Source organism: Pristiophorus japonicus, unplaced genomic scaffold (assembly GCF_044704955.1).
Source record: "Pristiophorus japonicus isolate sPriJap1 unplaced genomic scaffold, sPriJap1.hap1 HAP1_SCAFFOLD_575, whole genome shotgun sequence".
NCBI classification, from domain to species: domain Eukaryota; kingdom Metazoa; phylum Chordata; class Chondrichthyes; family Pristiophoridae; genus Pristiophorus; species Pristiophorus japonicus.
The window spans coordinates 308,037-335,773 of record NW_027254483.1 but is presented as its reverse complement, the minus strand read 5'-3'; the positions used below and the strand labels follow the sequence as shown (position 1 = coordinate 335,773).

Genomic DNA, 27,737 nt, shown 5'->3' with positions numbered 1-27,737 from the left:
TCCTTCCCGTCCAGCAAAAGGCCCGGGGATGGCTTGGCCCACCTTGCTATTGGTGCCCTTGAGTGTGCTGATCTCCTCCGCCATTGGCTGCAACAAGGCTCTGTGCGCCAGTGATGTCAGCAAGTGCCTGTTACAGGTAAGGCTTTCGGCGCGAGTCTTTCCTCACTCCCCACCTCCTTCCCCGATGTTTCAGCTATGATAGTTCCCCCCCCCCCCCCGCCCTCCCTCCCCTCCTTGACCGAGCCACATGGATGACAAGCGAGAACTGTTGGACCTCTTCTCAGGCAGTTCCCCCGAGTTGAGGATGACTTGCTCCCACACTAACACCAGTTCTCAGGTGACTGATGAGCCCAATGTGGGACCTCCCGTCTCTGTCACAGGTGGGGCAGACGGTGGTTGGAGGGACGGGTGGGTGGGGGGGGGGCTTGGGTTGCCGTGCGCTCCTTCCGCTGTTTGCGCTTGGCTTCCGTGTGGAAGAGTCTCGAGGTGTTCGGCGCCCTCCCGGATGCTTCTCCACTTTGAGCGGTCACGGGCCAGGGATCCCCGGGTGTCGGTGGGGATGTTAAATTTTTTTCCAAGGAGGCTTTGAGGGTGTGCTTGAAACGTTTCCTCTGCCCTCCTGGGGCTCGCTTGCCGTGTAGGGGTCCCGAGTAGAACGCTTGTTTCGGGTGTCCAGCATCGGGCATGTGGCCCGCCCATCGGAACTGCTCGAGTGTGGTCAGTGCTTTGGTCGATGCTGGGGATGTTGGCCTGCGCGACAACACTGGCGTTGTGCGGTCTGTCCTGTCAACGGTTGTACCGAGCTCTGGTTACGCCCCACCTGGAAAACTGTGTTCAGTTCTGGCCACCGCCCCTCAGGAGGGTTATATTGGCCTCGAAGGGCTGCAGTGCAGACTCACCAGAATGATACTGGGGCTAAAAGGGTTCAATTATGAGGACGGTTTGCATAGCCTGGGCTTGTATACCCTTTCAAGTCTGCCATCGTCAGCCCCTCCTGAATAAAACCCCACCCTTGACCCCTCCGTCCTTGCAAACTATCGCCCCGTCTCCAACCTCCCTTTCCTCTCCCAAGTCCTTGGACGTGTTGTCTCCCAAATCCAGGCCCTTCTTTCCCGCAACTCTATGTTTGAGTCCTTCCAGTTCGCAAGTGACACCCTGTGTGACTGTGAGCGGGGTAACCTATCCCTCCTGGACCTGTCTGCAGCCTGTGACACGGTTGACCACTCTATCCTCCTCCAACACCTCTCCACCATGGTCCTGGGTGGGCCTGCACTCGCCTGGTTCCATTCTTATCCATCTCATCGTAGCCCGAGAATCTCCTGCAACGGTTTCTCTTCCCACCCCCAGACCGTTACCTCTGGTGTCCCCCCAGGATCTATCCTCGGCCCCCTCCTATCTCCCATCTACATGTTGTCCCTCGGTGACATCATCCGAAAACACAGCCTCAGTTTCCACATGTACCCTGACAAGAACACAAGAAATCGGAGCAGGAGTCGGCCATTCGGCCCCTCGAGCCTGCTCCGCCATTCAATAAGGTCATGGCTGATCTAATCATGGACCCAGCTCCACTTCCCCGCCCGCTCCCCATAACCCTTCACTCCCTTATCACTCAAAAATCTGTCTATCTCCACCTTAAATATATTCAATGACCCAGCCTCCACAGCTCTCTGGGGCAGAGAATTCCACAGATTTACAACCCTCTGAGAGAAGAAATTCCTCCTCATCTCAGTTTTAAATGGGCGGCCCCTTATTCTGAGACTATGTCCCCTAGTTCTAGTTTCCCCTATGAGTGGGAATATCCTCTCTGCATCCATCTTGTCAAGCCCCCTCATTATCTTATCTGTTTCGATAAGATCACCTTTTGGAAAAGCAGAATCGGTCAGGCAGAGTCAGCATGGATTTATGAAGGGAAATCATGTTTGACAAATTTGCTGGAATGCTTTGAGGATGTAACAAACAGGGTGGATAAAGGGGAACCAGTGGATGTGGTGTATTTGGATTTCCAGAAGGCATTTGACAAGGTGTCACATAAAAGGTTACTGCACAAGATAAAAGTTCATGGGGTTGGGGGTAATATATTAGCATGGATAGAGGATTGGCTAACTCACAGAAAACAGAGAGTCGGGATAAATGGGTCATTCTTGGGTTGGCAACCAGTGACTAGTGGGGTGCCGCAGGGATCAGTGCTGGGACCCCAACTATTTACAATCTATATTAACGACTTGGAAGAGGGGACTGAGTGTAACGTAGTCAAGTTTACTGATGGTACAAAGATGGGAGGAAGGGCAATGTGTGAGGAGGACATAGAGAGGCTGCAAAAGGACATAGGCAGGCCTCATAATCTTATACATTTCGATAAGATCACCTCTCATTCTTCTGAATTCCAATGAGTAGAGGCCCAACCTCCTCAACCTTTCCTCATAAGTCAACCCCCTCATCCCCGGAATCAACCGAGTGAACCTTCTCTGAACTGCCTCCAAAGCAAGTATATCCTTTCGTAAATATGGAAACCCAAGCTGTACGCAGTATTCCAGGTGTGGCCTCACCAATACCCTGTATAACTGGAGCAAGACTTCCCTGCTTTTATACTCCATCCCCTTTGCAATAAAGGCCAAGATACCATTGGCCTTCCTGATCACTTGCTGTACCTGCATACTAACCTTTTGTGTTTCATGCACAAGTACCCCCAGGTCCTGCTGTACTGCAGCACTTTGTAATCTTTCTCCATTTAAATAATAACTTGCTCTTTGATTTTTTTTCTGCCAAAGTGCATGACCTCACACTTTCCCAACATTATACTCCATCTGACAAATTTTTGCCCACTCACTTAGCCTGTCTATGTCCTTTTGCAGATTTTTTGTGTCCTCCTCACAACTTGCTTTCCCACCCATCTTTGTACCATCAGCAAACTTAGCTACGTTACACTCGGTCCCTTCATCCAAATCATTAATACAGACTGTAAATAGTTGAGGTCCCAGCACTGATCCCTGCGGCATCCCACTAGTTACAGTTTGCCAACCTGAAAATGAACCATTTCCCGACTCTCTGTTTTCTGTTAGTTAGCCAATCCTCTATCCATGCTAATATATTACCCCCAACCCCGTGAACTTTTATCTTGTGCAGTAACCTTTTATGTGGCACCTTATCGAATGCCTTCTGGAAATCCAAATACACCACATCTACTGGTTCCCCCTTATCCACCCTGTTCATTGCATTCTCAAAGAACTCCAGTAAATTTGTCAAACATGATTTCCCTTTCATAAAACCATGCTGACTCTGCTGGATTGAATTATGATTTTCCAAATGTCCAGCTACTGCTTCCTTAATAATGGACTCCAGCATTTTCCCAACGACAGATGTTAGACTAACTACTCTATAGGTTCCTGCTTTCTGTCTGCCTCCTTGTTTAAATAGTGGCGTTACATTTGCAGTTTTCCAATCCGTTGGGACCTCCCCAGAATCCAGGGCATTTTGGGAGATTACAACCAATGCATCCACTATCTCTGCAGCCACTTCTCTTAAGACCCTAGGATGTAAGCCATCAGGTCCAGGGGACTTGTCCGCCTTTAGTCCATTATTTTACCGAGTACTACTTCATTCGTGATAGTGATTGTTTTAAGTTCCTCCCTCCCTAATAGCCCCTTGATTATTGGGATGTTTTTAGTGTCTTCTACTGTGAAGACCGACACAAAATATTTGTTCAACGTCTCTGCCGTTTCCCTGTTCCCCCGACAACACCCAGCTCTACCTCATCACCCCTTCTCTCGACCCCTCCACTGTCTCGAAATTGTCAGGCGGCTTGTTCCACATCCAGTACTGGATGAGCAGAAATTTCCTCCCAACTAAATATTGGGAAGACCGAAGCAAACGTCATCAGTCCCTGCCACAAAGCTCCGTTCCCTAGCCACCGACTCCATCCCTCTCCCTGGCAACTGCCTGAGGCTGAATCAGACCCTTCGCAACCTAGCTTCTGTATTTGACCCTGAGATGAGCTTCCGGCCACATATCCATACCGTCACCAAGACTGCTTACTTTCACCTCCACGAAATCATCTGTCACCACCCTGCCTCAACTCCCCTGCTGCGTAAACCCTCATCCATACCTTTGTTACCTCTAGGCTTGACTATTCCAACGCTCTCCTGGCCGGCCTCCCAGCTCCCACACTTGAGCTCATCCAAAACTTGGCTGCCCCATGTCCTAACTCGCACCAAGTCCCACTCACCCATCACCCCCTGTGCTCACTGCCCCCGTGTCCTAACTCGCACCGAGTCCCGCTCACCCATCACCCCCTGTGCTCACTGCCCCCGTGTCCTAACTCGCACCGAGTCCCGCTCACCCATCACCCCCTGTGCTCACTGCCCCGTGTCCTAACTCGCACCAATCCCGCTCACCCATCATCCCCTGTGTTCGCTGCCCCGTGTCCTAACTCGCACCAAGTCCCACTCACCCATCACCCCCTGTGCTCGCTGCCCCGTGTCCTAACTCACACCGAGTCCCGCTCACCCATCACCCCCTGTGCTCACTGCCCCGTGTCCTAACTCGCACCAAGTCCCGCTCACCCATCACCCCCTGTGCTCACTGCCCCGTGTCCTAACTCGCACCAAGTCCCGCTCACCCATCACCCCCTGTGCTCACTGCCCCGTGTCCTAACTCGCACCCAGTCCCACTCACCCATCACCCCCTGTGCTCACTGCCCCGTGTCCTAACTCACACCCAGTCCTGCTCACCCATCACCCCCTGTGCTCACTGCCCCGTGTCCTAACTCGCACCCAGTCCCGCTCACCCATCACCCCCTGTGCTCACTGCCCCCGTGTCCTAACTCGCACCGAGTCCCGCTCACCCATCACCCCCTGTGCTCGCTGACCCGTGTCCTAACTCGCACCAAGTCCCACTCACCCATCACTCCCTGTGCTCACTGCCCCGTGTCCTAACTCGCACCAATCCCGCTCACCCATCACCCCCTGTGCTCGCTGCCCCGTGTCCTAACTCGCACCAAGTCCCGCTCACCCATCACCCCCTGTGCTCTCTGCCCCGTGTCCTAACTCGCACCGAGTCCCGCTCACCCATCACCCCCTGTGCTCGCTGCCCCGTGTCCTAACTCACACCAAGTCCCGCTCACCCATCACCCCCTGTGCTCACTGCCTCGTGTCCTAACTCGCACCGAGTCCCACTCACCCATCACCCCCTGTGCTCACTGCCCCGTGTCCTAACTCGCACCGAGTCCCGCTCACCCATCACCCCCTGTGCTTACTGCCCCGTGTCCTAACTCGCACCCAGTCCCGCTCACCCATCACCCCCTGTGCTCACTGCCCCGTGTCCTAACTCGCACCAAGTCCCGCTCACTCATCACCCCTGTGCTCACTGTCCCGTGTCCTAACTCGCACCAAGTCCCACTCACCCATCACCCCCTGTGCTCGCTGACCCGTGTCCTAACTCACATCAAGTCCCGCTCACCCATCACCCCCTGTGCTCACTGCCCCGTGTCCTAACTCGCACAAAGTCCCGCTCACCCATCACCCCCTGTGCTCACTGCCCCGTGTCCTAACTCGCACCAAGTCCCACTCACCCATCACCCCCTGTGCTCACTGCCCCGTGTCCTAACTCGCACCAAGTCCCACTCACCCATCACCCCCTGTGCTCGCTGACCCGTGTCCTAACTCACATCAAGTCCCGCTCACCCATCACCCCCTGTGCTCACTGCCCCGTGTCCTAACTCGCACCAAGTCCCGCTCACCCATCACCCCCTGTGCTCACTGACCCGTGTCCTAACTCGCACCCAGTCCCACTCACCCATCACCCCCTGTGCTCGCTGCCCCGTGTCCTAACTCGGTGTTTAAGATGGTTACAGGGGTCGATAGGGCAGAGCGAGAGAAACCATTCCCTCTGGTGGGGGGAGTCCAGAACAAGGGGCTATAACCTTAACGTTCGAGCCCGGCCGTTCAGGGGTGATGTCAGGAAGCGCTTCTTCACACAAAGGGCAGTGGGAATCTGGAACTCCCTCCACCCCCCCCCCCACCCCAAGAAGCTGTTGAGGCTGGGGGGGGGCGTGTCAGTAGAAAATGTCAAAAATGAGATTGATCGATTTTTGAGAGATTAGAGTATTAAGGGTTACGGAACTGAGACTGGTAATTGGGAATACGAAACAGATCAGCCATGATCTAATTGACCGGTGCAACATGCTCGAGGGGCTGAATGGCCTCCTCCTGTTCCTGTGTAACAGGCTCGAGGGGCTGAATGGCCTCCTCCTGTTCCTGTGTAACAGGCCCAAGGGGCTGAATGGCCTCCTCCTGTTCTTGTGTAACAGGCTCGAGGGGCTGAATGGCCTCCTCCTGTTCCTATGTAACAGGCCCAAGGGGCTGAATGGCCTCATCCTGTTCCTATGTAACAGACTCGAGGGACTGAATGGCCTCCTCCTGTTCTTGTGTAACAGACTCGAGGGACTGAATGGCCTCCTCCTGTTCCTATGTAACAGGCCCAAGGGGCTGAACGGCCTCCTCCTGTTCTTGTGTAACAGGCTCGAGGGGCTGAATGGCCTCCTCCTGTTCCTGGGTAACAGGCTCGAGGGGCTGAATGGCCTCCTCCTGTTCTTGTGTAACAGGCTCGATGGGCTGAATGGCCTCCTCCTGTTCCTATGTAACAGGCTCGAGGGGCTGAATGGCCTCCTCCTGTTCCTGTGTAACAGGCTCGAGGGGCTGAATGGCCTCCTCCTGTTCCTGGGTAACAGGCCCGAGGGGCTAACTGGCCTCCTCCTGTTCCTGGGTAAGATCACCCAGTTGCCTGTCCTGGGGCTCACAGTTCTGTGTGCGGTTTGTCTCTCTGTGGGGATGTCTGGTAGGGCAGGCATTTCACCTGGAACACAACAGTGGAAGGAGAGGATGTCAGGACATTCTGCTGACCATCCGGATTCTCCTGACCCCTTTGTCGTCTCCTTCCCATCGATCCTCATCTCATCTCCGGGGTCACCTTGTCCTTCCTTTCACCTTTCATCCTTCACTCTGTCCTCATCTCCACCCGACCCACCTCCATCTTCCTCAGCCTCCACCTGACTCGTTGTCCTCCTGCCTCTCCCTCTTCTATCTCCATCGTCCTTGCCTCCCTCTTCATCATGTTCCAATGCTCCCAGGCCACAGGAGTTGTGCCAGAGGATTGGAGAACCACGAATGTTGTACCATTGTTTAAAACGGGAGGAAGGGATAGACCGAGTAATTACAGGCCAGTTCACTTAACCTCGGTGGTGGAAAAATGACTGGAATCAATTCTGAGGGACGGAATAAACCTTCATTTAGAAAGACACGGATTAATCAGGGACAGTCAGCACGGATTTGTTATGGGAAGGTCGTGTCTGACGAACTTGATTGAGTTCTCTGAGGAGGTAACCAGGAGGCTCGATGAGGGCAGTGCGTTTGATGCAGTTTACACGGATTTTAGCAAGGCTTTTGACAAGGTTCCACATGGCAGGCTGAGCAAAAAAGTAAAAGCCCATGGGATCCAAGGGAGAGGGGCAAATTGGATCCAAAATTGTGTGAGCAGCAAGAAGCAGAGGGTAACGGTTGAGGGGAGCTTTTGTGACTGGAAGGCTGTTTCCCGTGGGGTTCTGCAGGGCTCAGTACTCAGTCCCTTGCTGTTTGTGGTATATATCAATGATTTGGACTTAAATGTAGGGGGTATGATAAAGACATTTGCAGATGATACAGAAATTGGCCGTGTGGTTGACAGTGAGGGAGAAGCTCCAAGACGACAGGAAGATATCGATGTACTGGTCAGGTGGGCAGAAAAGTGGCAAATTTAATTCAATCCGGAGAAGTGTGAGGTAATGTATTTGGGGAGGGGCTAACAAGGCGAGGGAATACACGTTAAATGGTAGGTCACTGAGAAGTGTAGAGGAACAGAGGGACCTTGGAGTGCAGGTCCACAGATCTCTGAAGGTAGTAGGCCAGGTGTATAAGGTGGTTAAAAAGGCTTACGGAATACATAAGAACATAAGAAAGAGGACCAGGAGTAGGCCATAAGGCCCCTCAAGCCTGCTCCGCCATTTAATATCATGGCTGATCTGATCATGGACTCAGGTCCACTTCCCCGCCCGCTCCCCATAACCCCTTAATCCCTTATCGGTTAAGAAACTGTCTATCTCTGTCTTAAATTTATTCAATGACCCAACCTCCACAGCTCTCTGAGGCAGCGAATTCCATGAATGCTTGCCTTTATTAGTCGAGGCATAGAATACAAGAGCAGGGGGGTTATGCTTGAACTGTATAAAACACTGGTTAGGTCACAGCTGGAGTACTGCGTGCACAGTTCTGGTCACCACATTACAGGAAAGATGTGATTGCACTGGAGAGGGTACGGAGGAGATTTACCAGGATGTTGCCTGGACTGGAGAACTTTAGCTACGAGGAAAGATTGGATAGGCTGGGGTTGTTTTCTCATCTTCCTTGTCTCCATCATCATAATCTTGCTCATCACCCTCCATCCTACTCATCATCTTCTTGAAGTCCAGAACCAGGGCTCACAGTCTAAGGATAAGGGGTAAGCCATTTAGGACTGAGATGAGGAGAAACTTCTTCACTCAGAGAATTGTGAACCTGTGGAATTCCCTGCCGCAGAGAGTTGTTGATGCCAGTTCATTGGATATATTCGAGAGGGAGTTAGATATGGCCCTTACGGCTAAAGGGATCAAGGGGTATGGAGAGAAAGCAGGAAAGGGGTACATAGGTTGAATGATCAGCCATGATCTTATTGAATGGTGGTGCAGGCTCGAAGGGCCGAATGGCCTACTCCTGCACCTAATTTCTATGTTTCTATGTTTCCTCACCTCTGACCTCCTCCTCATCCTCCTCATCGTTCAGTGCCATTGGCAACTCCTCAGACAATGAATCAGTCCGTGCCCACATACAGCAAGACCCGGACAACGTTCAGGCTTGGGCTGATAAGTGGTAAGTAACATTCGCACCACACAAGTGTCAGGCAATGACCATCTCCAACAAGCGAGAGTCTAACCACCGCCCCTTGACATTCAATGGCATTCCCATCGCCGAATCCCCCACCGTCAACATCCTGGGGGTCACCATTGACCAGAAACTTAACCGGACCAGCCATAAATACTGTGGCTACAAGAGCGGGTCAGAGGCTGGGTATTCTGCGGCGAGTGTCTCACCTCCTGACTCCCCAAAGCCTTTCCACCATCTACAAGGCACAAGTCAGGAGTGTGATGGAACACTCCCTACTTTGCCTGGATGAGTTCAGCTCCAACAACACTCGAGAAGCTCGACACCATCCAGGACACAGCAGCCCCGCTCGATCGACACGCTCCCCACCACCTTCAACACTCACTCCCTCCACCACCGGCGCCCCCTGGCTGCAGTGTGCACCGTCTACAAGATGCACCGCGGCAACTGGCCAAGGTTTCTTCGGCAGCACCTCCCAAACCCGCGACCTCTACCCCCTAGAAGGACAAGGGCAGCAGGACCATGGGAACACCACCACCTCCACGTTCCCCTCCCAGTCACACACCATCCCGACTTGGAAATATATCGGCCGTTCCTCCATCGTCGCTGGGTCACAATCCTGGAACTCCCTCCCTAACAGCACTGTGGGAGCACCTTCACCACACGGACTGTAGCGGTTCAAGAAGGAGGCTCACACCTTCGCAAGGGGCAGTTAGGGGACGGGCAATAAATGCCAGGGGGCCTTGCCAGCGACGCCCACATCCCAGGAACGAATATTGAAAAAAGTTAGTATGCAGGTACAGCAAGTGATCAGGAAGGCCAATGCAATGTTGGCCTTTATTGCAAGGGGGATGGAGTATAAAAGCAGAGAAGTCCTGCTACAACTGTACAGGGTATTGGTGAGGCCACACCTGGAGTACTGCGTACAGTTTTGGTCTCCGTATTTAAGGAAGGATATACTTGCTTTGGAGGCAGTTCAGAGAAGGTTCACTCGGTTGATTCTGGAGATGAGGGGATTGACTTATGAGGAAAAGTTGAGCAGGTTGGGCCTCTACTCATTGGAATTCAGAAGAATGAGAGGTGATCTTATTGAAACTTACAAGTTAATGAGGGGGCTTGACAGGGTAGATGCAGAGAGGATGTTTCCACTGATGGGGGAGACTGGAACTAGGGGGCATAGTCTCAGAATAAGGGGCCGCCCATTTAAAACTGAGATGAGGAGGAATTTCTTCTCTGAGGGTTGTAAATCTGTGGAATTCTCTGCCCCAGAGAGCTGTGGGGGCTGGGCCATTGAATATATTTAAGGTGGAGATAGACAGATTTTTGAGCGATAAGGGAGTGAAGGGTTATGGGGAGCGGGCGGGGAAGTGGAGCTGGGTCCATGATCAGATCAGCCATGGTCTTATTGAATGGTGGAGCAGGCTCGAGGGGCCGAATGGCCGACTCCTGCTCCTATTTCTGATGTTCTCACCTCCATCTTCCTCCATCGTCTCCATCCAATTCCTCTGTCCCTATGAGTGAATGAGGAGCAGCTTGGCGAGGTTGGTTGCCGGGGGAGGGCGGGGTGAATGAGGTTGTGTCCCAAAGGTGTTTAATCCATTTCTATCGTTGTGCCAGGAGCTATGCCAGTGTCGGCCAATGGGGTCGGACTGCCCATGCTGTCGGGAATGTATGCTCTGCCTCGGGGTCCTGTGGGAACAGTGCTGTGGATGTATCGGTAAGTTATTGTTCGCCCTCCCTCCTATACCCATTTCCTGTAACCCCGACACCCCCTCCCCGTAACCCCGACACCCCCTCCCCGTAACCCCGACACCCCCTCCCCGTAACCCCGACACCCCCTTCCCCATCCCCTCACCTCGCCTATTCCTTTCCCCACCCCTCCCTAGCCCCATGCCATTATCACATCCTCAACACACCTTCCTTACCCCATCCCTTCCTCATTCCCTAACCCCCCCCCCCTTTCCCTGATTCTATGTGTATTTGTGAGTGGGAGAGTAAGGCAGAGAGAACAATGAAGAAGCCACAAGGTCGCTGAGGTAACGAGGAGGGGCGATGAGGGTGGTGTGTTTGATGTAATATACATAGATTTTAGCAAAGCTTTTGATAAGGTCCCACATGGAAGTAAAAGCCCCTGGGATCCAGGGCAAAGTGGCAAGTTGCATCCAAAATTGGCTCAGTGGCAGGAAGCAAAGAGTAATGACCGATGGGTATGTTTTTGACTGGAAGGCTGTTTCCAGTGGGGTTCTGCAGGGCTCAGAACTAGGTCCCTTGCTTTTTATGGTTTATATCAAAGTAGGGGGCATGATTAAGAAGTTTGCAGATGATACTAACATCGGGCGTGTGGTTGATAATGAAGAAAGCTGCGGACTGCAGGAAGATATCACTCAACTGGTCAGGTGGGCAGAGCAGTGGCAAATGGAGTTTAATCCGGAGAAGTGCGAGGTAATGCATTTGGGGAGGGCTCACAAGGCGAGGGAACACACATTAAATGGTAGGACACTGAAGTGTGGAGGAACAGAGGGACTGGCTGGAGAAGCTGTGGGGTTGATCTCCTTGGAGCAGAGGAGGTTGAGAGGAGATTTGATCAAGGTGTTCAAAATCATAAGGGGTCCGGACAGAGTAGATAGAGAGAGAGAAACTGTTCCCATTGGTGGAAGGGTCGAGAACCAGAGGACACAGATTTAAGGTGATTGGCAGAAGAACCAATCATCATCATCATCACAGGCAGTCCCTCGGAGTCGAGGAAGACTTGCTCCCACTCTAAAAGTGAGTTCTCGGGTGACTGAACAGTCCAATACGGGACCCACAGTCCCTGTCACAGGTGGGACAGACAGTGGTTGAGGGAAGGGGAGGGTGGGACTGGTTTGCCGCACGCTCCTTCCGCTGCCTGCGCTTGCTTTCTGCACGCTCTCGGCGACGAGACTCGAGGTGCTCAGCGCCCCTCCCGGATGCACTTCCTCCACTTAGGGGCGGTGTAAGAAAAGCTTTTTTTACACAGCGAGCGGTTGGGATCTGCACTGCACGGCCTGAGAGGGTGGTGGAGCCAGACTCGATCTTATTTTTCAAAAGGGAGTTAGATAAGTATCTGAAGGAAATTAATTCGCAGGGTTATGGGGAAAGGGCGGGGGGAGTGGGACTGGCTGAGGGGCTCTTGCAGAGAGCCGGCACGGGCTCAATGGGCCGAATGGCCTCCTTCTGTGCTGTAACCGTTCTCTGAACTTGGAGTGCAGGTCCACAGAACTCTTTTGGGAGGAACCAAAACATTAATTCTTAACTCGTGTCCCCCCCGATCTGGGGGGCACACCAAACATTTACAAGGCCCTTTTTTTGTGTTTTTTTGGGGGGGGTTTTGTGTTTTTGTTTTTTCTTTAAAGTTTTTTGGCACAAAATCATATTTTTTTCCTCCAAGTGCCCCCTATAAAAGGGGAGGGGGACATTAAAAACACCGGCAATTAAAACAAATTAAACTTTAAAACATAAAATCAAATTAAAATTGGGTTGCCGGGGGTGACGATGCACTCCAGTCCCTCCGGCGCCCACCTCTCGCGGAAGGCCGCGAGCGTACCGGTGGACACCGCGTGCTCCATCTCCAGGGACACCCTGGCTCGGATGTAACCGCGGAAGAGAGGCAGGCAGTCGGGGCTGAACGACCCCCTCGACCGCCCGCTGCCTGGACCGGCTGATGGCCCACCTTGGCCGTGCCCAGGAGCAGTCCTATGAGGAGGCCCTCGGACCTACCCGCTCCCCTCCGCACAGGGTGCCCAAAGATCAGGAGAGTGGGACTGAAGTGCAGCCAGAATTTCAGGAGCAGCCCCTTTAAATAATAAAACAGGGGCTGCAACCTTGTGCATTCCATAAAAACATGGAACACGGACTCCTCCAGACCGCAGAAATTGCAGGCGGCCTGGGAGCCCGTGAACCGGCTTAAAAATTTGTTGCACGGCACTGCTCCGTGCACCACCCTCCAGGCCAAGTCCCCGATAAATAGTGGGAGGACTCCCGCGTAGAGTGCCCTCCATCGGGGACCCCCGCCTCCTCCGGACGGCAAGATGGTACGCCATGGCGTGTCCGGACGGCAGGCGAGGATGGCAAGGTGGAGAGTGTGCAGGAGCAGCCCGTACAGGAAACCCCTCCGCGCGGAACTGAAAGGCACGGAGGGGATTTCCCCGAGGCGGCTCAAGTTGTGAGGCGCCGGCCCCCGAGGGAGGTTCCGGGGTTTGGCGCCGATGAGGAATTCCGTCCGGACGGGGGTCAGTTCGGACGGGATCTCCCCACGTGCTTGAGCCTCCTCGATGCACCTAACGGAGTCAGGGCCCAGAGCTGTTTTTAGCGACTCGATGGCATCGGCCGCGTGGCGGACGTTGGCAGAATTTAGGCGCCGCGCCAGCGTGTCTGGCGCCATCCAGCCCGCAATCCGCCATCGAGCAGGTCCCTGACCCTGGTCACCTCACCAGCCACAGCCCTCTCTTCCGACCGCCACATAAAGCCTCGGTCGTGGAGGTACGGATTCCCGAGCAGCGGCTCCTGCAGGACGGCCGCCACTCCAGCCGGTGGAGAGCTGCGCTTGGTGGAGACTTTGTTCCAGACCCTGGTGAGTTTCCTGTAAAAGACAGGCAGCTCCCGGAGGGCGGTCCTGGCACCCCCCAAGTTCACAAACAGGAGCTGCGTGTCATAATTGAGGCCGTGCTGCTGGCGGAAGAAATACGTCGCCAGAGCACACCACCTAGGAGGGGGCTCGACGTAAAGGTATCTCTGCAGGGTCTGAAGACGGAAAGTCGCGAGCTGGGCGCTGACGCACACCAACGACTGACCGCCCTCCTCAAGCGGGAGACTCAAGACCGCGGCAGAGACCCAGTGCTTCCTGTTGTTCCAGAAGAAGTCCACCAGCTTCTTCTGTATCTTGGCGACAAACGCAGGGGGAGGGGTCAAAGTGACCAGCCGGTACCACAGCATTGCGGCCACCAGCTGGTTTATGACTAGCGCTCGACCCCTGTAGGACAGCACTCGGAGCAGTCCTGTCCAGCGCCCTAGGCGAGCGGCGACCTTGGCCTCCAGCTCCTGCCAGTTCGCCGGCCAGGCTCCCTCGTCGGGGCTAAGGTAGACTCCCAGATAGAGGAGATGGGTCGTGCTCCAGGCAAAAGGCCTGAGCTCCTCCGGCAGGGAGTCCACCCGCCACTGACCCACCAGGAGTCCGGAACATTTCTCCCAGTTGATCCTGGCGGAGGACGCGGCCGAGTAAATCTCCTGGCACTCACGCATCCTCCGCAGGTCAGCGGGATCCTCTACCGCGAGGAGCACGTCATCGGCGTAAGCCGAGAGGACGACCTCCACGCCCGGCCCTTGCAGAGCCAGTCCCGTCAACCTCGTCCGCAAGAGGCGCAGGAAAGGCTCCACGCAAACGGCGTATAACTGGCCGGACATGGGGCATCCCTGGCGCACCCCTCTCCTAAAGCGAAGGGGCGCCGTCAAGGACCCGTTAACCTTAATCAGACACTCCGCGGCGGCGTACAAAAGTCGGATCCGGGCGACGAAATGCGTCCCGAACCCGAAAGCGCGCAGAGTTCCGAGCAGATAGTCGTGATCCACCCTGTCGAACGCCTTCTCTTGGTCGAGGGATAGGAAGGCGACCGACAGACCAGCGGTCCTGGGAATGATGGATGAGGTCCCGGACCAGATGGATGTTATCGTGGATTGTCCGGCCCGGGACCGTGTATGACTGGTCGGGGTGGATCATGTGGTCCAGCACGGCGCCAAGGCGAGCAGACATCGCCCTGGCGAAAATTTTGTAGTCCGTGCTGAGGAGGGAGACCGGGCGCCAGTTCTTAAGGAGGCGGAGATCGCCCTTCTTAGGCAGCAGGACGATGACTGCCCTGCGCCAAGAGAGGGGCATCTCCCCGGTCGCCAGACTTTCCCCCAGGACCCGCGCGTAGTCGCCCCCCAGGACGTCCCAGAACGCCCTGTGGAACTCCACGGTCAGCCCGTCCAGCCCCGGGGATTTTCCCCTCGAGAGCCGGTCGAGGGCGCCGGTCAGCTCCGCCAGGCTTAGCGGAGCTTCCAGATTTTCGGCAGGTCCTCCCACAAAACTCTACGCGCTTCCTCGCTGGACGGCTCCGGAGAGAACAGAGCCCCGCCCACACCAGGTGGTGGTCCGAACACGGCACCGGCCGCATGGAGGCCGCCGGGACGCAGGAAACGTACGCCCGAGACACGTAAAGGCGGTCGACTCTAGACCATCCAACTCCAGGCCTCACCCAAGTAAAGGCGCTGGAGTCGGGGTGGAGATTTCGCCAGACGTCCACCAAGTCGAAGGACCCGACCAGGTCCCTCAACTTCTCCATCGCCGTCATGCACTGCGGGGCACCGGAGCGGTCCCTCGCCTCGAGGGTGCAGTTAAAATCCCCCCCGAGGACAATGCAGTCGCCGACGTCGACGGAGCCAAGAAGAGCGGACACTTCTTCGAAGAAGCGCGTTTGCTGCGGGCCGGGCTGAGGGGCGTACACGTTCACGAGATGGAGCGGCACGTCCCCCAGGTGAACCGTGACGTGCAGCAAGCGGCCTGGCACGGGCTCCTCGACCCCCAAGATCTCCGGCTGAAAATGCGGGCCCAGCAAGATGGCCACCCCACTAGAATTGGCGGTGAGGTGGCTCATGCGGACCTCTCCTTGCCATTCCAGGAGCCACGTGGCTTCGTCTCCCGGAACGGTGTGGGTTTCTTGCAGGAAGCACACCGCATATTTCCCCTCCCGCAGGAGCGAAAAATTGTCAAATCTACGGCGTGCCCCTCTGCCGCCGTTGATGTTGAGGCTGGCTATGGTTATCTTCATGGCAAAAGCATAGTGCAACCTCTACCTAACCTATTGTGGGGGAGGGAGCGGAGTCTTTTGTTGACCTCCACTCCTTCAGCAGCCCAGCGAGGAACCTTTTGAGCCGGCGCAGCTCAAGGCCTTGCGCCTTTGATAAGGGACCGCTCGGGGCCATGGTTTTAGCGGCGGCGCGGACGGACGCGACGAGCAGCCCCGGCTCGGACCATTTTTCCCGGGCCAGATGGGCTCGGTTGCGGCGACCCTGGCTCTGGACCAAAAAGTCCCGGAGTTCCTCTGCGGGAATGAGGGGGGACTCAGCGGCGGGCACGAGGAGATCCACCGCCTCACTGGCGATGGACTCGAGATCTTCTCCCGCGTCCCCCACCGAGTCCCCGTCCTCCCCCGGGAGGTCGCCGCTAGCAGCCGGCCCGTCGACCGCACGAGGTACGGCAAACGGCCCGGCCGCTCCATCCGACCCTGGCTCTGCCCCGATCCCACCCCCAGGATCGTCGGCAGAGGAGTCCCCACTGGGCTCTTTTAAAAATGGTGCTGGGTCGGGAAGCGACAGCGGAAGGGGTTCCCCCTCTGCCCCAGGAACCGGGGAACAGGGAGAGACCTGGTCAAAGAAATGTACCAGGTCCTCCAAGTCCCCCAGCTCCACAGTAGGGGGCGAGGGTTGTTGTTCTTCCCCCTCCCCGCCGCCACCCCCCGGCCCAGCGTGTACAGAATCATTAACATTGTTAACATTTTCAGTTTCCGCCGGGCCGAGCGACTCCCGGGGGAAGTTGGTTAATAGCTGGGCGGGCTCAGGTTCGGCCTTTTCGGCCCCGCCCGCCTCGGTCCCCGGGACGCTCGACCCGGCCGCTACGCATTCCTCCGCTGGCCCCACGCCCCCCACGACAGGCAGATCTTCCACGCCATCCCCGGGAGGCAGAGGCTGGGCAGCCTCAACTGTCTCACCCTCCCCGGGGACAGACTCCTCTCGCCTACGGCGCAGTTTGGGGGCGCTGGTGGGGGACGCGGGACACGCGGCGGGCACCGACTCCTCCGCGGAGGGATGTTGTTCCCCCTCCGCCTCATTGGAGCGGCGCCTCCTTTAGTTCCTGGGGGGGGCGCGGAGGGAGGGAGACCCCCATGTCTGCCGAGGCCTCCCGCTCCGCTCCCCCCTTTTTCTTATCTTGCCCGCGCCCGAGTCCCTCTGTGATATTGGTCAAGGGCTCGGGCACGGGCTCGGGGCACCCCGCGCTCGCCGGTGACGGGGTTGGGCTGAGCGCGGTGATCAAATTGTCTGGCGCACTGAGGGGACCCGCCTCGAGATGTTTCGCCTTCCTCCGCGCCTTCTTTCCGATCGGACGCTCTCCCTCCCCCCCGCCGGAGGCCCTGAAAACAAAGGCCTCCGACGATGCCCACGCACCTACAGCTCCCGGCACGCGGACGCAACTAGGGGGAGGGGTGGCGGCGGCGCCAGCCTTGGCCGCCCTCGGTGGTTTGGCGGCCCTGGAGGCGGGGCAGTTCTTGCGAACGTGCCCCACCTCCCTACAGGCATGGCACCGCACGCCGTCCGACGTCCAGAAGACGCGGTAGGCAGTCCCCTCGTGCACCACATTAAAACTACCCTCCGTCGTCTCCTCCCGCGCCAGCCGGACAAAGAGCTGGCGGCGGAAGGAGAACACGTGGCGCAGGCTGTTCTCCCTGAGGCCGAGCGGTATGGGGTTGATCCCTGACCTTACCTCCCCCAGTTGGTGTAGGTGAGGGAGGAGGAGCCCAGCGGGAGCAAAGGGCGGGACGTTTGACACGATGACCCTCTGCGCGGTGGCCTCGAGAGGGTCCACCGGCAGGAACGTCCCGCCCACCGGGAGCCCCTTTTCAAGGGCCAGGGACACCGCCCGCTCCGACCCCAGGAAGAACACAGCCTTCCCAGACATCTTGGAGGCTGCGACAATGGCCGAGGGGCCGACTACCCCAGCCATCGCCCGCACGCACTCCTCGATGGTCATTGTGGGGTGAGTGTAGCTCTTGACCCCGTGTTTTTTTGTTATAAGTTTGAACGGTGGCAGGGCAGCAGGAGGTGCCGTGGATGTGGATGCCGCCTGCGCATACGTCCTTGCTGGCCCTGCCACCGGCGTGGATGGGGTCGCCATCACGGGGTCCCTTTAAGGGCTACACCCACCCCAAAGTCACAGGCCTTAATGTTCTTTAATTGGCCTCGTTGGTGTTTTGAGCAGAGGGAGCTCTCGATGAGGCACACCTCTCGCCTAGTTAACGAATGGGGAGGGGCCTTGCTCCCTCTGCTCAGTTGTCGTAATTTAACTTTAATTTAAGGAGGAAAGGGGCTCTCAGAGAGAGAGGGGAGAGACAGAGAAAGTGAGAGAGAGAGAGAGGGGGTGGGAAAGAGGGAAGCTGTGAGGGCAGGTCTCCCCTCACAGCGATGGGTGGGCGTTTATTGGGGTGCACTCCACAGATGGCAAGAAAAACGCAGTCTTTGTAGATGGTCTTCGGGTGGGGGGAGAAGATGTCTTCACCTGGGGTAGCTGGAGCCACCCAGGCACACACTCCCAACGATGTTAAATAGGGTGATTAGTAATACTTCAGCCAGGTAGCTCCAGCTATCCCAGGCTAGGCAATGGGGGAGGGGTGCTTCAGTGGTGTGTGGGGCCTAGCTGTAAGCAAGACCCCCACACACACTTCCACACACACACACCCCCCGCGATGTTCCGGCCCTCGAATGGTCTTCTTTCCTCCCCCCACCGATACAACAAAGTCTTTCGGGGAATGCACCAAAACACACCCACCTTTAGTTGATGAAGTTTCTCCCTCCTTCCACACTGGATAGTTGTTTATTTTTCCCCTCTCTCCAACTCTCTGTAGCAGTATTAAAGGTTGTTGAGTTTTCTGCTCTCCTCCTCTCCCTCTGGATGGATTGGAATGTAGAAAGCCCCTTCCTCCTCTTCCTGGGCTGTTTCCCAGGGCTCACTCCAGGCTTTCCAGACAGGAGCAACAGCAGGGAGTTCCTTCTCTCAGAACAGCACAGCGCCAACTGAATAGGCCACGCCTCCAAAGCTCCACCATTGGTCCACAGAACTCTTTTTGGGAGAAAATTAAAACATTAAATCATTAAATCGTGTCCCCCCGATCTGGGGGGGCGCACCAAACATTTCCAAGGCCCTTTTTTTTGTGTTTTTTTTTTGTTTGTTTTTTTGGGGTTTTTTAAAGTTTTTTTTTGGGCACTAAAATCATATTTTTTTCCTTCAAGTGCCCCCTATAAAAGGGGAGGGGGACACTAAAAACACCGGCAATTAAAACAAATTAAACTTTAAAACATAAAATCAAATTAAAATTCGGTTGCCGGGCGTGATGATGCACTCCAATCCCTCCGGCGCCCACTTCTCGCGGAAGGCCGCGAGCGTACCGGTGGACACCGCGTGCTCCATTGGTCCACAGATCCCTGAAGGTAGCAGGCCAGGTGGATCAGGTGGTTAAGAAGGCGTATGGAATACTTGCCTTTATTAGCCGAGGTATAGAATACAAGAGCAGGGAGGTTATGCTTGAACTGTATAAAACACTGGTTAGGCCACAGCTGGAGTACTGCGTGCACAGGTCTGGTCACCACATTACAGGAAGGATGTGATTGCACTGGAGAGGGTACAGAGGAGATTTACCAGGATGTTGCACTGGAGAGGGTACAGAGGAGATTTACCAGGATGTTGCACTGGAGAGGGTACAGAGGAGATTTACCAGGATGTTGCACTGGAGAGGGTACAGAGGAGATTTACCAGGATGTTGCCGGGACTGAGGAATTTTAGCGATGAGGAAAGATTGGATAGGCTGGGGTTGTTTGGAACAGAGGAGGCTGAGGGGAGACCTGATTGAGGTGTATAAAATGATGAGGGGCCTGGATAGAGTGGATAGGACGGACCTGTTTCCCTGGGCAGAGGGGTCAACAACCAGGGGGCAGAGATTTAAAGTAATTGGGGGGGAGGTTTAGAGGGGATTTGAGGGAAATGTCTTCACCCAGAGGGCGGAGGGGGTCTGGGGCGGAACTCACGGCCTGAAAGGGGGGTAGAGGCAGAAACCCTCACCACATTTAAAAAGTACCTGGATGTGCCCCTGAAGTGCCGTAACCTGCAGGGCTACGGACCCAGAGCGGGAAAGTGGGATTAGGCCGGATAGCTCTTTGTCGGCCGGCGCGGACACGATGGGCCGAAATGGCCTCCTTCCGTGCGGTAAATTTCTGTGGTTCTATGGTTCTCTCCTCAGGACTATGCAGTGAACAGAGTCGTCAGCAGTCTCAGCCGGCCTCTCGCAGCTCGGTGGAAGATCTGCCTCTCCCGATCCCATCCCTGTTCCGGGCATTGAGCACGGTGTCGGAGAACGACCAGCAAATGGATTGGACCATTGTCAGCATCAGTGTGCAGGAGGAGCTGAGACACCGTCACCACCCCCAGCACCTGGTACTGGGCCCCAGTAAAGGTAAGTGTGTGAGAGGCTGGCCCGTCCCCTCCATCCTCCTCGTCCCCTCCATCCTCCTCGTCCCCTCCATCCTCCTCGCCCCCTCCATCCTCCTCGTCCCCTCCGTCCTCCTCGCCCCCTCCGTCCTCCTCGCCCCCTCCGTCCTCCTCGCCCCCTCCGTCCTCCTCGCCCCCTCCGTCCTCCTCGCCCCCTCCGTCCTCCTCGCCCCCTCCGTCCTCCTCGCCCCCTCCGTCCTCCTCGCCCCCTCCGTCCTCCTCGCCCCCTCCGTCCTCCTCGCCCCCTCCGTCCTCCTCGCCCCCTCCGTCCTCCTCGCCCCCTCCGTCCTCCTCGCCCCCCTCGTCCCCCTCGTCCCATCCTCCATCCTCCATCCTCCATCCTCCATCCTCCATCCTCCATCCTCCATCCTCCATCCTCCATCCATCCCCCTCGTCCCCCTCGTCCCCCTCGTCCCCCTCGTCTCCCTCGTCTCCCTCCTCCCCTCGTCCCCTCCTCCCCTCGTTCCCTTCCATCATCCTCATCCCCCTCGTCCTCCTCATCCCCCCTCCTCCCCTCGTCCGCCTCATCCCCCCTCGTCCTCCACATCCCCCTCCTCATCCCCTTGTCCCCCCCACCCCTCGTCCCTCTCCCTCCCCTCCCTCTCCCTCCCCCTCGTCCCTCTCCCTCATCCCTTCCCCCTCGTCTCCCTACCCTCCCCATCCCCCTCCCATGTTAGCCGACATTGTTAACGGTTCCCTCTGTCCCCCTCGGTTACTCTCCCCCTCTCCCTCAAATCTCCCATCATCACCCCTCCCCTCAAAAAACCAACCCGTGACCCCTCCGTCCTTGCTAACTATCGCCCCGTCTCCAACCTCCCTTTCCTCTCAGGTCCTTGTCCGTGTTGTTGTCTCCCAAATCCGGGCCCATCTTTCCCGCAGTTCAATGTTTGAATCCTCCAATCCGGTTCCCACCCCTGTCACATTACCGAAACTGCTCTCATCACAGTCGCAAGTGACACCCTGTGTGACTGTGAGCGGGGTAACCTATCCCTCCTGGACCTGTCTGCAGCCTGTGACACGTTGACCACTCTATCCTCCTCCAACACCTCTCCACCATGGTCCTGGGTGGGCCTGCACTCGCCTGGTTCCATTCTTATCCATCTCATCGTAGCCCGAGAATCTCCTGCAACAGCTTCTCTTCCCGCCCCCAGACCGTTACCTCCGGTGTCCCCCCAGGATCTATCCTCGGCCCCTCCTATCTCCCATCTACATGTTGTCCCTCGGTGACATCATCCGAAAACACAGCCTCAGTTTCCACATGTACGCTGAGACACCCAGCTCTACCTCACCCTCCCTTCTCTCCACCCCTCCTCGGTCTCTCAATTGTCAGGCTGCCTGTCCCACATCCAGTTCTGGATAAGCAGGAATGTTCTCCAATTAAAATGTTGGGAAGACCGAAGCCATTGTTTTCGGTCCCCGCCACAAACTCCGTTCCCTCGACACTGACTCCATCCCTCGCCACAACTCCTGTCTGAGGCTGAACCAGACTGTTCGCAACCCAGGTGTCGTATTTGACCCTGAAATGAGCTTCCCATCACATAACCAGCATAACTAAAACCGCCTATTCCCACCTCTGTAACATCGCCCGTCTCCATCCCCTGCCTCAGCTCATCCGCTGCTGAAACCCTCATCCATGCCTTTGTTACCGCTAGACTTGGGGAGTAAAGGGTTATGGGGAGCGGGCGGGGAAGTGAAGTTAAGGCCAGGATCAGATCAGCCATGATCTTATTGAATGGTGGAGCAGGCTCGAGGGGCCGCATGGTCTACTCCTGCTCCTGTTTCTTATGTTCTTTTGTTCACTCCTGGCCGGCCTCCCACATTCTACCCGACGTAAACCAGAGGTGATCCAAAACTCGGCTGCCTTGTGCCCTAACTCACACCCAGTCCCGCTCACCCATCACCCCCTGTGCTCGCTGCCCCGTGTCCTAACCCGCACCCAGTCCCACTCACCCATCACCCCCTGTGCTCACTGCCCCGTGTTCTAACTCGCACCGAGTCCCGCTCACCCATCACCCCCTGTGCTCGCTGCCCCGTGTCCGAACTCGCACCGAGTCCCGCTCACCCATCACCCCCTGTGCTCGCTGCCCCGTGTCCTAACTCGCACCGAGCCCTGCTCACCCATCACCCCCTGTGCTCACTGCCCCGTGTCCTAACTCGCACCAAGTCCCACTCACCCATCACTCCCTGTGCTCACTGCCCCATGTCCTAACTCGCACCAAGTCCCGCTCACCCATCACCCCCTGTGCTCACTGCCCCGTGTCCTAACTCGCACCCAGTCCCGCTCACCCATCACCCCCTGTGCTCACTGCCCCGTGTCCTAACTCACACCAAGTCCCGCTCACCAATCACCCCCTGTGCTCACTGCCCCCGTGTCCTAACTCACACCCAGTCCCACTCACCCATCACCCCCTGTGCTCACTGCCCCGTGTCCTAACTCGCACCGAGTCCCGCTCACCCATCACCCCCTGTGCTCACTGCCCCCGTGTCCTAACTCGCACCAAGTCCCGCTCACCCATCACCCCCTGTGCTCGCTGCCCCGTGTCCTAACTCGCGCCAAGTCCCACTCACCCATCACCCCCTGTGCTCGCTGCCCCGTGTCCTAACCCGCACCCAGTCCCGCTCACCCATCACCCACTGTGCTCGCTGCCCCGTGTCCTAACTCGCACTGAGTCCCACTCACCCATCACCCCCTGTGCTCACTGCCCCGTGTCCTAACTCACACCAAGTCCCGCTCACCCATCACCCCCTGTGCTCGCTGCCCCGTGTCCTAACCCGCACCCAGTCCCGCTCACCCATCACCCCCTGTGCTCGCTGCCCCGTGTCCTAACCCGCACCCAGTCCCGCTCACCCATCACCCCCTGTGCTCACTGCCCCGTATCCTAACTCGCATCAAGTCCCGCTCACCCATCACCCACTGTGCTCGCTGCCCCGTGTCCTAACCCGCACCCAGTCCCGCTCACCCATCACCCCCTGTGCTCGCTGCCCCGTGTCCTAACCCGCACCGAGTCCCGCTCACCCATCACCCCCTGTGCTCACTGCCCCGTGTCCTAACTCGCACCAAGTCCCACTCACCCATCACCCCCTGTGCTCACTGCCCTGTGTCCTAACTCGCACCGAGTCCCACTCACCCATCACCCCCTGTGCTCGCTGCCCCGTGTCCTAAATCACACCGAGTCCCGCTCACCCATCACCCCCTGTGCTCACTGACCCGTGTCCTAAATCACACCGAGTCCCGCTCACCCATCACCCCCTGTGCTCACTGCCCCGTGTCCTAACACGCACCGAGTCCCACTCACCCATCACCCCCTGTGCTCACTGACCTACATTGGCTCCTGGTTAAGCAACGCCTCGATTTCAAAATTCACATCCTTATTTACAAATCTCTCCATGGCCCTCGCCCCTCCCTATCTCTGTAATCTCCTCCAGCCCCACAACCCCCCGAGATGGCTGCACTCCTCTAATTCTGCCCTCCTGACCATCCCTGATTATAATCGCTCCACCATCGGTGGCCGTGCCTTCTGTTGCCTGGGCCCCAAGCTCTGGAACTCCCTCCCTAAACCTCTCCACCTCTCTACCTCTCTCTCCTCCTTCAAGACGCTCCTTAAAACCTACCTCTGTGACCAAGCTTTTGGTCACCTGCCCTAATTTCTCCTTATGTGGCTCAGGGTCAAATTTTTACCTCAAAATATAGGAAAATGTGAGGTTAGTCACTTTGGTCGGATGAATTAAAAAAACAGAATATTTTTTAAAAGTTAAGAAACTTTGAAATGTTGGTGTTGAGGGAGATTTGGGGTGTCCCTTATGCAAGAAACACAGAAAGCGAGCATGCAGGTACAGCAAGCAATGGGGAAGGCACATGACACATTGTCCTTTACTGCAAGGGGGGATGGAGTATCAGAGTAAGGAAGTCTTGCTACAATCGTACAGGGCCCTGGTGGGACCACACCTGGAGTATTGTGCACAGTTTGGGTCTCCTTACCTAAGGAAGGATATACTTGCCATAGAGGGAGTGCGGCGAAGGTTCACCAGACTGATTCCTGGGATGGGGGGGATTGTCCTATGAGGAGAGATTGAGCAGACTGGGCCGATATTCTCCAGAGTTTAGAAGAATGAGAGGTGATCTCATTGAAACATACAACATTCTTACAGGGTAGATGCAGGGAGGGTGTTTCCCCCGGGGCTGGGGAGTCTAGAACCAGGGGTCACAGTCTCAGGATAAGGGGTCGGCCATTTAGGACTGAGATGAGGAGAAACTTCTTCACTTAGAGGGGGGTGAATCTTTGGAATTCTCTGCCCCAGAGGGCTGTGGAGGCTCAAGACAGAGACCGAGAGATTTGTGGGGTCCAGGGGAATCAAGGGATCGGGCGGGAAAGTGGGGTTGAGGTCGAAGGTCAGCCGTGATCTCACTGAATGGCGGAGCGGGCTCGAGGGGCCGAATGGCCGACTCCTGCTCCTGTTTCTGATGTTATTAATACAGGTTGAACCTCCCTTTGTCCGGCACCCTCAGGACCCTCAGTGCCGAATACGGGATTTTGCCGGATAGAGGGAGGTCAGCCCGAGGTCGGGGGAGGCGTGAGGGGGTCAGTGCCCTGAGCGGGCCCGAAGTGCCGGCTGGCCGCGAGGTGGGGGCTGAGTTTGGTCGCGTTCTGCGCATGCGCTCCCCCTCCCCCCCCCGCCCCCCCCCCCTTGGCCACCAGGATCATGCCGGACGAGGGAGGTCCAACCCTGCACGAGATGTTTGTTTATATCGGGAGCGGTAATCGGGCACCTACCGTTCCTGTGCGGTTAACCGCTGTCCTCTCTCTCTCTCTCGCAGATGTGGAGCCCGGCCCAGACCCCGGGGGGCATGCGACGGCCCCTTGCACCGTGGTCTACTTCAACGCCTGCATGTCCATCAACCACTGCAAGCACTCGTGCGAGTCGATGGGCGCCGCCAAGTACCGCTGGTTCCACAACGCCTGCTGCGAGTGCGTGGGCCCTGACTGCCGGGGCTACGGCAGCAAGGAGGTCGGCTGTGCCCGCTGTAACACCTGAGGGCCGGGGCAAGGCCGCAGCCTGCCTGCCGGGGGGGGGAGGGGAGGGGGGGGCGTTGTGTGTAGGTGCTGGGAGCGAGGGAGGGTAGAGCGGTAGGTTATAGTCAATGTAGGATTGTGTAGGCCGGTGTGTTAGTTTTGTGGGCCCCCCCCCCCCCGTGCCTGCGATCGCTTTTATCGGGACCGAGCTCCTGACTAGAATAAAACCCTGCGTTCATGTAGCCCCCTCACCCCCGTCACTCAGAAATCCTTTTGCATAGAATGAAACCGTCTCAGCGGGCAGCCGCTGTTGCCATGTTGAATTTGGCGGCCATTTTGCGTCCAAATGATTTGTCAGCGGCCATTTTGTGTTCCAGCAATTTGCCATGGCGGCCATTTTGCGTCCTAGCGATGTGCCACGGCGGCCATTTTGCGTCCCAACGATTTGCCACGGCGGCCATTTTGCGTCCCAACGGTTTGCCACGGCAGCCATTTTGCGTCCCAACGGTTTGCCACAGCAGCCATTTTGCGTCCCAACGATTTGCCACGGCGGCCATTTTGCGTCCCAACGATTTGCCACGGCGGCCATTTTGCGTCCCAACGATTTGCCACGGCGGCCATTTTGCGTCCCAACGGTTTGCCACAGCAGCCATTTTGCGTCCCAACGATTTGCCATGGCAGCCATTTTGTGTCCCCGCGGTTTGCCCGGAGCAACAGTGAGATAACGATCTGGTTTTTTTTGTGTGGGGCTGTTGATCGAGGCAGGAAATATCGGCCTCGGACACCAGGAGAACTTCCTGCTCTTCGCTCAATAGTGGCCGTGGGATCTTTAACTTCTACCTGAAGAGACAGAAGGGGCCCTTGGTTAAACATTTCCTTCTGACAGTGCAGCATTCCCTCAGTGTTGGCCTAGATTATAAGCTTGAACCCTAATTATATACAGATTCTGCCCCTCCGACTAAATTCCTGTCTGCTCCTAAGAGACTTCCTTCCAGGCAGTTTAGTTCTCCATGCCAGGGTTCCAGGAAAAACCTGAGGCCGATAGTTAATAGCCCACTCCGACACTCTGGGGAAGGGTGAGGCTAGCGCACCCTACAGTCCAGGAAGACCATTTTGCCCGATGTCCCACACTCCGGGGGACCGGTGTAACGGACGCACCCCACGCTCCAGGGGACCGGTGTAACGGACGCACCCCACACTCCGGGGGACCGGTGTAACGGACGCACCCCACACTCCGGGGGACCGGTGTAACGGACGCACCCCACACTCCGGGGGACCAGTGTAATGGACGCACCCCACACTCCGGGGGACCGGTGTAACGGACACACCCCACACTCCAGGGGACCGGTGTAACCGACACACCCACACCCAGGGGGACCAGTGTAACCGACACACCCCACACTCCAGGGGACCGGTGTAACTGACACACCCCACACTCCGGGGGACCGGTGTAACTGACACACCCCACACTCCGGGGGACCAGTGTAACCGACACACCCCACACTCCGTCCCTACAAAGGCCGCGTCAGCCGGTACTCAAGATGGCCGCCGCGATGAACCACGCTATCTTTTCTCTGTCTCCTCCGTAGTCTCATGTCGTGCATAAATTTAGTGGTTTTTTTTATACGTGCTGAATAAATATTTTTCTCCAATAAAAAAAATGAATGAGGCTGAATCGTGATTGTTTTTCCCCCAATAGGCCTTGGGGCTGAAATTGGCCCCTCCTTAAGTCCCATAAGGCCTTTCCGACCCATGGGGGTGCAGAACACCCGTTACCCCTGGGCCGGGGGGTGGCGGGAACGGGTTACCGACCCCCTTAAGGGCGCCGCGAGTGACACTGTCTCGCGGGAGGGCAGTTGCCGGAGCCCCCCCGACACCCTTGCCCGGCAGGCAGGGCACTCCGCCGCGGCCGCCATTTTATTTTAATTGGTATGACCGTGGCGGCCACGGTTACGAAGCTCGCTGAATGGGAGCGACGTGATGACCCGCCAGCATCGCGCTGATGACAACGCCCGCCTTCCGCCCCGCTCCCGACGTATTTCCACCCCAACACGTTGACAAAGAAAAAGAGGAATTTCGCTCCCCTCCCTTTGAACTCTGCCATTTGACCCCTGACCTCGGCCTCCTGTCCCGTCGGCCCTTTCGGCCTGTGTTTGTTTTCTTTCGATTCCAAAATGAATCGCTACAGCTTTTTATTCTTCCCGCCCCCTCTTGCAGTTCCCCTCCCTCCTCGCCCTGGCAATTGCCCTACCCCCCCCCCCCCCCCCCCCCCCAGCACCCGAGCATTTCCCTTCTCACCTCCCCCATCCCCCGTCACCCTGGGTTCCACTCCCCTCCCTCTCGCTGGGGGGGGGCAGTGTGACTGGCCCTGGCAGAATCTCCAGAAGCTCACATCAGTGGCTTAATCTTCCCGTGTGAGCCCACACAGGGAGCGCAGGCAGGAAATCGACTGCTACAGGCATCTTACTGAGC

General features: G+C 56.8%; 1 protein-coding gene across 1 annotated transcript; it reads left to right on the top strand.

Annotated features, from left to right (window-relative positions):
- LOC139254779 (twisted gastrulation protein homolog 1-like) lies at window positions 1-26,910 on the top strand. The gene is made up of 4 exons (XM_070873800.1): window positions 1-136; window positions 10,563-10,662; window positions 20,006-20,218; window positions 25,070-26,910. Exons 1-4 carry the CDS (start codon window positions 29-31, stop codon window positions 25,285-25,287), a joined length of 639 nt encoding a protein of 212 aa, XP_070729901.1. The 5' UTR covers window positions 1-28; the 3' UTR covers window positions 25,288-26,910.
- Window positions 26,911-27,737: the final 827 nt, after the last annotated feature.

Bases quoted from the DNA above. Each gene is read 5' to 3' on its own strand.
- LOC139254779 (XM_070873800.1), top strand. From the start codon at position 29: ATGGCTTGGCCCACCTTGCTATTGGTGCCCTTGAGTGTGCTGATCTCC. The intron at 137-10,562 runs GTAAGGCTTTCG...TCGTTGTGCCAG, and splicing joins TCAGCAAGTGCCTGTTACAG to GAGCTATGCCAGTGTCGGCC. The intron at 20,219-25,069 runs GTAAGTGTGTGA...TCTCTCTCGCAG, and splicing joins GGTACTGGGCCCCAGTAAAG to ATGTGGAGCCCGGCCCAGAC.